Source organism: Acartia tonsa, chromosome 12, assembly GCF_053477335.1.
Source record: "Acartia tonsa isolate MP-2025a chromosome 12, ASM5347733v1, whole genome shotgun sequence".
NCBI lineage: Eukaryota > Metazoa > Arthropoda > Copepoda > Calanoida > Acartiidae > Acartia > Acartia tonsa.
The window spans coordinates 19,125,843-19,136,327 of NC_137271.1; the positions used below are offsets into that span (position 1 = coordinate 19,125,843).

Here is a 10,485-nt window from a genome sequence, read left to right on the forward strand (position 1 = left end):
AAGGGAACCATTTCTTGTGGGCCCATAAATTTTTCACAAAATTTACAATTTATCATTTTTTCCTGATTCAAAATGTATTTATACACAACGTAGGTTCACTTAGCAAAGCTCTTCTGCAATAATATCAAATAATTTGCAAGTTTAAGAATCTAAATTCTAAAAGTTCTATTAGGTTTGTATCATATGTAGGTACAAGAAAAGACAACAATTTTCTTTTTATTTCAAAAAGGCATCAGTTTTCATGAAAATTCATCTTGTTAACTATAAATTTTTTTCAGAAACAAAAATGAATTAGAAAGACGAAATTTTTGGAATTCAGATTTTACCATCTTAAAGGTTTTGTATATTTTTATAATGATAATTAACAAATGTACCCTCCAATGTTTCATATTGACTTATGCATTACATTAATGGTTAAAGTATGTCGGCTGTGCATTGGCCCATGCCAAGGTTGTTCAATCAAATTATGCGTCCCTTTGTAAGATATATTAAAAAATTAATTTATTGATTTTAAGATATAATTCAAGCATTTGATAGTAATCCTCATGCGTTCCTCATTGAAAGCCAAATTTCCATTAACACGTATTGTAAGACTTGAAAAAGAAAAAAATCACTTTAAGTTTTTTTTGTCGAATTTAAAACACCGTTCTGACAATCAACCAATCCTTTGATTACTTATCCTTTTTTATTTGATCCATTGGAAGTAGCTATTCTTGTGTTGTAGACGTAAGGAGTAGCAATGAGGACTCGAGACTTTCTGGTGGCAGTCAAGTTTTTTCTTTCTTTGGTTACTAGATGTACAGGTAGTAGTAATAGATAGGAAGACAAAGAAATAGATAGATAGCGAAATAAAAAGAGATATATGCAAGACAAAGAGATAGATAGATAGCGAAATAAAAAGAGATATATTAATAAATGAAGATAGAGGAAGAGACAGAGAGAGATAATAGTTAGATAGAGATATATATATATATATGGAGAGAATGAGAGAGAGAGAGAGAGAGAGAGAGACACAGAGAGAGAGAGAGAGAGAGAGAGAGAGAGAGAGAGAGAGAGAGAGGAGAGAGAGAGAGAGAGAGAGAGAGAGAGAGAGAGAGAGAGAGAGAGAGAGAGAGAGAGAGAGAGAGAGAGAGAGAAAGAGAGAGAGGGAGGGAGAAAGATGGGAGAAAAAAAAAGAGAAAGAAAGAGAGAGATAGAGATAGATAGATAAAGAGAGAAAGAGGGAGAGATATATAGAGAAATAAGGAGAGGGAGAGAGAGTGAGAGAGAAAGAGATAGAATAGATAGATAGATTGAGTAAATAATAATGTAAAAGGTGAAAAGGAAGAGAGATAGCAACGAACTTTTGACTCTTTGTTGAAAGTTTGATTAAAGTCTTTAGCAAATGTTATAGATAGATAAATAAATAGATTAAGAAATAATAATTGTATACTACCTGAACTTAATCGTTATATTGAAAAGTATAAAATGACAACAATCCTTATATAAAAGTAACATGATGTCTTTCTGTCTTTACCGAAGGATCTTTCTAACCCCATTACAGTGTATATTCTCATAGGCCCTGGAAAGGTTTACAACTATGGGGAGGGGGAGGGGGGGGGGGCTAACACCTTCCCAATATTAATCGTCACTAGATTAAAAAAAGTGAAATTAAAATTGGGGTGAGTCGACTTACCCCCCTACCCACTTTGAGTGCCCCTAGAGGACTCTATGGGTGTAGCAGTTAGTAGATAAATAGATTTTTATGTACTGAGATTGAGAAATGATAGGTATATAAATGTTCTTATTTGTAGTAGTTTGAAAAGTGTAAATTGAAAATGGAATTGAAATTTGAATTTAATTTAAACCTTTAACATACAAATCATGGCAGCAAATAATAACAATTCTTAACAAGAGGGTTTCAGAGGGAAGGATATATGGCACCTGAAGATAATTTTGTTGTCCCCAAATTTTGTAATTAAAAAGTTTATTTCTCATAACTATTGAAATCTTAAAATTCATTTTGTCAGTAAATTTTTCTAAAAAATATAAGAGATTTCAATGGTTGGAGGGGGGGGGGATAACCTAAAGTTCTTGGGGATGTAAATACTCCCCCACCCTTGCATGTCCCTTGGCAACAAACATTTTCTTTGAGTGAATAATACCTTCTCTTTAAAAATCTTTGTCATTCCTGTTCTAAAATTGTTTTTAGAAAGATTTTCCTTGCTGTACTTAGATACACAAGGCATACACAAGTTTTCCCCATCTTCTTCATAACTTCTTTTCAAAAACTACTAAGAGCAAAACTAAATCCTCTTTTGAACACAGTTTTCATATTGGAGAAAACCAATGTGGGATGGGTTAAACAAATGTATTCAAAACCCTTTGGATCCCTTTTAATTGGGTCTTAGAATATCAGTCAATAGAATCGTAAATATTAAAACAAACAAGCCTCTACAAAAGAGAATTAAGCAATTTGCTAGCGGACGATTAAGGTCTCAAGTCAGGGGGCAGGTAATTCTATTAGCAATTTGAATTTTTAGAAAGTGATAAAACAATAACATTGAATATAAATGACTAGGTAATACTTTGATTTGCATTAAATGAAAAATCTATTATAAAAATGGAAAGTTTTTGTTTGGCTCTTAAACACCCTTCTGTGTACGTTAGTGGAGGTTTAATTTCAAAATATTTTGTAACTGATTGGAAAATGCAAATAGTGCCTTATTGAATTTGTGAAAATATTCAAATCATATTTTTTTTCATATGTGTACTTAAATATATATCCAGGGAATAAAAGTATAAGAATAGATATATATATATATAAACTAGACAACTACGTGGCCTAAGTAGTGTAGGCCCTTTTTTCTATTAGCAAATTGCTTTCTATGTTTATATTTTTGACGCTATTAGCTGATTTGAAAGACCCGATACAAAATAGGGACAGGGTCAATAATTGTTTAATTTATGTGAGTTTGACTTAAATAAAATGTTTGATATGTTTTGCAAGAATTTCCAACTTAAAAAAAGATATTTTGATAATTATTATTTAGGCGAAACGCTGTCTTGTGTTATTTGTAATAGTGTGGACACACCCTCCTGTGTTTATAATCCAGGTATAGATGTTATCTTGTGTTTGTAATAGTGTGGACACACCCTTCTGTGTTTACAATCTAGTTATAGATGTTATCTTGTGTTTTTGATAGTGTGGACACACCCTCTTATGTTTATAATCCAGGTATAGATGTTATCTTGTGTTTGTAATAGTGTGGACACACCCTCCTGTGTCTATAATCCAGGTATAGATGTTATCTTGTGTTTGTAATAGTGTGGACACACCCTCCTGTGTCTATAATCCAGGTATAGATGTTATCTTGTGTTTGTAATAGTGTGGACACACCCTCCTGTGTTTATAATCCAGGTATAGATGTTCTCTTGTATTTGTAATAGTGTGGACACACCCTCCTGTGTTTGTAATCCAGGTATAGATGTTATCTTGTATTTGTAATATTGTCAACACACCCTTCTGTGTTTATAATCCAGGTATAGATGTTATCTTGTGTTTGTAATAGTGTGGACACACCCTCCTGTGTTTATAATCCAGTTATAGATGTTATCTTGTATTTGTAAAAGTGTTGACACACCCTCCTGTGTTTATAATCCAAGCACAGATGTTATCTTGTGTTTGTAATAGTGTGGAAACACCCTCCTGTGATTATAATCCAGGTATAGATGTTATCTTGTATTTGTAATAGTGTTGACACACCCTCCTGTTTTTATAATCCAGGTATAGATGTTATCTTGTGTTTGTAATAGTGTTGACACACCCTCCTGTGTTTATAATCCAGGTATAGATGTTATCTTGTGTTTGTAATAGTGTAAACACACCCTTCTGTGTTTATAATCCAAGCACAGATGTTATCATGTGCTTGTAATAGTGTGGACACACCCTCCTGTGTTTATAATCCAGGTACAGATGTTATCTTGTGTTTGTAATAGTGTGGACACACCCTCCTGTGTTTATAATCCAGGTATAGATGTTATCTTGTGTTTGTAATAGTGTGGACACACCCTCCTGTATTTATAATCCAGGTATGGATGTTATCTTATGTTTGTAATAGTGTGGACACACCCTCCAGAGGTGAATTCTTTAAAAATGTTGCCTCACTAAAATCAGTTTGCCTCACTAAAATTTTAGTGAGCCAAATTATCCCCTCTTGATTTTTAATGAGCCTCACTGATTTTAAAGAATCCACCTCAGGTAAACACCTCATCTTGTATCTATATATCTGTCTATCTAACTATCCACCTAACTTTCTATCTGTCTAATATCCAACTATTTATCTACAATGCAATGTAGATCAGGGAGTAAGGGAGGGGACAATGGATCGAATATTCAATTTTTATGAGTCTCAGACTTTGGGGACTGGCTTAAAGGGAACATGCAAGAATTTAGCAGTTTCTAACCAATCTTGGGGACCAATTATGAATGACGTCACGCAAAATCATGCATAATCTCGCGGCAAACTAGCGCGTCAACAAAAAGATAAACAATAACAAGCAGACAGAATATTTTGATTTTGAAAATTATTTTGTAAATTGAATCATTACATTTTTTATATCTAATTCTTGTTTAATGTAAATTCATTCCGATTAGTGCGTTGTAGAAAGAAATTATATTAAGATTATTAGTTATTATGAGCAAAGCCTTCCTATAATTAGGTCCCGCACATTTGTACGTCCGTAACGGTTAGCTCTTTTCGTTACTTTAGACATGTTAGATGTTTCTTATTGATTTAATGTAAAGGCAAAAGTTTTTTGTCTTTAGCTTAATATTTCTGTAATTAATGATCCGATTAATTTCAAAATTTTAAGGAAAATTTACGAAGTCCTGAGTTGTTCAAGGTTTGTTTATCATTAAAATCTCAAGATGGTGTTATTTTATTTTTCTGTCCTGGATGCTAGGAGCGCATCTACCAGTTATCCTAAGATATGTTACTTAAACCTTAAGATCTTTAAAATTAAGATGTACTTATGTTCTCAACTTTTTTATTTATGTAGTATGAAATTTTGACGCAAGGTATCTCATTTTTATTTCGTTAAATGAAATAACTTGAGTTAAAAGTTCTGTAGGAAGGTAATTGTTTTAGTAAGTTTTGTAATATAATTATTTAAAGGCTTTTTCATGTCTAAGCTTTTTAATAAATACAATAAAAAATTTGGGTAAAAGATGTTGTAAAAGTAAAATGCTATGTTTCCTTAATTTTCCGAAGTTCAGATAATAACAATTATGGAAATGAATTGTAAACAAGGGTTTTGATATCTAGAATTAAAGGCTTGTAGTAAAGCATCAGCTTAAGGATGGTGCATTTCAAATTAAAAACAATTCAAAAAGTCAAAAATTTCCACTAAAGGTTGCTATATTGCAAATACTTGTTTTATCTGGAAATATCTGGGTTATCAACCTTAAAGGGTCACAACTATAAAATTGAATTAACTGCCCATTGTCCCCTCCCTTACTCCCTGAATGTAGATGCAAAGAAATAAAACTAGTTTAAGTTGACCTAACTATTCCATCATAGTGTGAAGTGTTCATTCATTGTTATGAATAATTAAATATGCTTGAATAGCCAAGTTTTGCTCGGAAAAAAATCTAGACCCCACCCTGGTTAGGGCAGAAAGACGAACATTTGGAATTATAATGTATCTTCGTTACTATAAAATAGCTCAAAAAATGCTTGAGAGCGACCATTGATTATTTAGAAATCCTAAGAATCAGACACACAAACCTACACCCAACTACTTTAGTATTAAATGATAATAAAATTGCTGTTTTGTTGAGACACTAAATGACTCGACCATGCATTTTGAAAGTTCTTATTCTATAATTAAGATTCTTTAAGTAGTTTTCAGATGTAGAGCTACTCTATAATTCTTCAGAGAGAGAGAAAGGACAATGAGCTGTTAATTACACTAGTCTTTTTTGTAGGCTTAACAACTTTGGGGACTTTAGTTTATATTGATCGATGGATTCATTGAGTTTATTGTTCAACCGTTTCAACCACTAATTTTGGTTTTGTTTAATATTAGTTTCATCCTGTCCTTTTTTGCTTGCTTTATTTAGTTCTTTCACCGAATTTCAAACACGATTTAAAAGCGAAGATTCTCTATAGCTTAAGTCGGTCAATCCGTCCGTCAGAAACCTATAGCTCTTATTGTTAATTAGGCATGTTAGAATTGTCCTATAGATTTCATACTTACGATTTTGAAAGGGTAAGAATTCGCAAATCCAGACCAGAATGTCCGTATATCCATTTAAAAGCATGTTGTTTTTTTACCTTTTTTGTCAACAAATTTTTATGTGATACAACATATTTGTTCTATTGACCTGATTTTATAATACTGATTCCTAGAACAAAAAAGTACAATGTTTTAAGCAAAGCATCTATATAATAAAGTCCTAAGTATTATGTCTATTGTATAAAACTAAAGTTGTTCAATTTTTATAAACTATAGTGGTTGCGCCCCTAACCTTGTAGGGCTTCGCCCCAACACTTTTTAAACAAAAAATTGTATGAATGTGAGGAATAGTGAAAAACTTACCTGAAAATAGTGGAACAATTAGTCCAGCCGTTTTCGAGATCATTGACGACATACATACAGACATCCTGTTTATAGGATAGAGCTTATTTTCCGATTATAGTTCGCTACTTTTTTACTTATTTATCCTTGAAAACTTAAGAGTGAGTCATTCCCATCTATCAACCTATCGTAAACTGTAGGGATATAATTATAAAACACGCCAAGAATGGATATATGCATAACAGCAATACTCTTATTAATAAAATACACAAAATAAGGAACACAGCATGAGATCTTAGATCTTAAACTAATTTTTCTAATTATACAGCTAAATGACCTGCAAACACTCAACCCTTTGATTGTACAACCTTTTTTTTAGTTACAGGGACAAAATAACTTAAAATAACTATATGTCAATAAGAACTCTTACACCTAACCTCTGGGAGCTCCATAACCCTGCGCGGCTATTATGAATCAATATAACCTAACCTTATCTGACTTTGGAAGTCCTAACTGTGCATGGTAAAGAGTTGCGCCTGTTTTGGAACAAGGTATTCCCCCTACTCTTACTATTAATGTCGATCACCTAACATGGCGTCTTTATTTAGTGTTACGTCGAGATTCGAACCTATCACCTCTCCGACGATGAGCTGATTCATGGGGATTAACTATTGTAGTTAACATAGCCATTAGACTATCATTTATATAACTTATTATCCCGGGATCTAAAGGGATAAATGGCTTATAAATTGATTTAAATCCAAGTAATAATACACAAAATTACCCCTTCAGTAAATTACAATTAATTGTTGAAATTTTTGACATTCAACTTATTGAATCAACCAATCAAAAAGTCAATAAAATCCCCAAAGTTGATAGCGAACGATTACGAGAACATTATCATAAAACCTTCGGGACTTTAGTTATGATATTATTTTTATTAATAATTTACTATCAACATGCTTTTATATATCTAAAATAAATTCTGTCTATTTCACTATTATGATACTTTGAGAAAAACTATTATATCACCCTTCTTCTGCAAGCTTAAGTTGGTAACATAATATTGTACAATAAGAAGCTGAAAATAAATTTAAATATATCAGTCAGTAGTATTTAAGAAAATGTGTTTTTTATTGAAAACAATTTTGCTTCTGTAAAATTAATCCCAAAATCATTGAGTTATGTACAAAGGTAGAAGGGTACGAGACTAGATAGTTTTCCTTCTCTGGTTCTATCCCTCCCATTGCAGCGTTTACAAATCTAATTTAAGTTTTTAGATTTATTTTTGACGCAGTTGTTTATGACTACAATTCACCAGGGGGGGAGGGGGGGTGAAACCCCCGGTGGTGACTTGTAGTATGAGTGTATGGGGGAAGGGGTAATTCATCATTTTATTTTTAGAAATAAAGGTAACAACAAAAAATCTTTTTTACTAGTTGTATAATCGTATGCCATTGTCCTAATGGGGAAAAATAGTTGCCAATTTTATCTTGCTAACATAGAACTCATTTATTGGTTAGTTCGTTCATCCAGTAGGATAGGAGGGAAGGGATGGGGTAAATAGGGTGGAAGGGGGAAATCGTTATTTTAGCCCATTGATAATATATTCATTCACCCAAAATAATTATTCTTCTAAACGGGGTGGGGGGGGATAGGGGGAGATTATATCGACATTTAGCAAACAAAAACATACATGCTATTCTATTAATGACAATATATCTTCAATCTGTTGTCGATATAAGTACAGCACAAAAGTTTAACAGGGGAAAACTGTAAAGATTTATTCTAAATTCTGATACAAATACATATTAATGATCTTGGAAAATCTTTCCCAGTATAGCTTCGAATCCGATTAATATCTGCTGGATTTAGAACCGGTTAAAATTATGTATTGCATCGTAATACAGACAAAAATAAATGTATACACTATCCATATATCAAATTGGGAGGAAGGAAACATTGGTTTGTTTTGTAATAATGTTATTCTTAAATTTGTTTGTTAAAAAATTTTGGGAAACTTTATTAAATTTTGATTGGTTGGTTCATTAAGTTGAGTGTCCAAACGTTTCAACTACTTATCATAACTATAATTTTGTATATCATCATTGGGGATGTATTCCAATGTATTGGCTATTGTCTTATTTCATTTGATACCTGCTTCGGATGAAAAAAATCTAGAACTATGCCTGTTTTTGGTACCGTAATAATGTAATGACTATAATTGTATAAAACTTTCGCTTCTTTTTAATAAGCTGAACATTAAGACGATAATAATTACGTAAGCAGATAACAAACGCGATAAAAAAAAAATTTACTTGATTCATTACTTACAAACGCACACACTTTCTCAGTCTATTGTTATACAGGTTTGGTTAGATTAAGATATGAATATGCAAATAAGTCCCCGCTGGTGTTAGGCATTTAAAAAATCTATAAGATGGTTAAAGATATGTTAGGTTAGGTTAAGTGTTTACTTCTACTTTTGTCCACTTCAACGTTTGTCACTCCTGCGTTTGTGCTGGGACTTTTTTTTACTAGTTGCTGGAAGTAGGGAAATAAAAAAGAGGTGAAGGTAAAATATAAATAGGGTAGGGGTAGTAGGGGGATGAAATATGAAACTAAATCTGACAAGGAAGCATTACAGATAAACGGACAGACTGATGACGATGTTAAAATGTATAGTTGAGTAGCTTCGTTGCTTTCAAAAACTTGTGAAGAAATAAAGTTTTGAGACGTACAGCTGATAATGAAAAAAGTTTCCAAGTATATTAAGTTTAAAACAAATTAATAACTTTCAAGTCTTAATGTACAAAAAGAATAGTCGCTTCGCCCCTTTCCATTTCTAAGTTTTTGCATTAAAATTGCCAAATAAAAATACAGTTTTTTTATTAGTTTAGGTTAGGTTATATTAAATGAGGGGTTGTAGAGCCTAGCAAGGATAAAGTCCTGCAAGGTTAGACCTTCTGACAAAGCCCATATTGTCCTGTTGTGACGTCATAAATTTCGAAAACCCCATTTCTCCCATCTCCTTTTAAGATATCCCCCCCCCCATCCCTTCTCCTATCCCTAAATCTATGACGTCACAACAGGACAGTTTTGGCTTTGTCGACCTTTTATGATCAACACTGTAACATTAGTGCAATCACACAGAGCGCCGGCTGATACACCCCCCCTCCCTCTATTCTTTCCTTTGCTTAACCACATTGGGGAGGGCCTAACCATACGGGGCCTATAACTGGGGTGCCATAAAACTGCTAGGCATCCCATTACCTAGCCTAAACTGACCTAGAGTAATAAACCATCCCCCCCGCAAATATTTTCAATATTTTTCCATTAGAGGGAGGGGGCCGGATTATGATTGATACCCCGGGTACCTAACCTGACCTCTAAAATAATATGAGGGGGGGGGGGGTAGTTATCATTGATCTCCTGGGAACTTTGTGTGAAAGAACCAAATCTTTTCTATATAATGTATTTTACTTTGTTAAAGGAAAATATTTACTTTTCAAACAAACTTTTACAATTTGTGGTGACTAGAATTTTAAACATTTTATAGATTTCAAAACAATCAATTTCATGATTTATACTACATATACCTATGTTAAACCTAGTGACGTTTTTTTAAGTAGCGAAGCTACTCTATAATTAAAAATGTCCTTATGTCTAAAACGTTTTGGGGGAAACGTGATTTTCTTGGCTCCTATAAAAATCCGCTTTATTTGGCTAGGGTACCAAGTTCTATATCCAAGCTTCCAAAAAGTGTATTTCCTTATTGAGAAATTATTTGAAAACTTTTTCCATTATCTTATTCTATTGCTTTTACTTTCCACAGGGTTGCCAGATCTTGTTCGCTTCTAGTACTTTTGTTTTGGACAGGGGTGTCAGATCATAATCTTATTCTAGTGATTTTACTCTAAACAG

The 10,485-nt window shown here is 32.7% G+C and overlaps 1 protein-coding gene across 1 annotated transcript in view; it reads left to right on the forward strand.

The window, feature by feature from the left end:
• The first annotated feature begins 275 nt into the window (after window positions 1-275).
• LOC145334140 (uncharacterized) overlaps window positions 276-10,485 on the forward strand; it is a 50,024-nt gene continuing 39,814 nt past the window's right edge. The window contains exons 1-3 of the mRNA XM_080179442.1: window positions 276-336; window positions 725-803; window positions 3,033-3,095. Coding sequence (XP_080035568.1) covers window positions 740-803; window positions 3,033-3,095 — 127 coding nt within the window. The 5' untranslated portion in view covers window positions 276-336; window positions 725-739. The remainder of the gene's footprint in view (window positions 337-724; window positions 804-3,032; window positions 3,096-10,485) is intronic.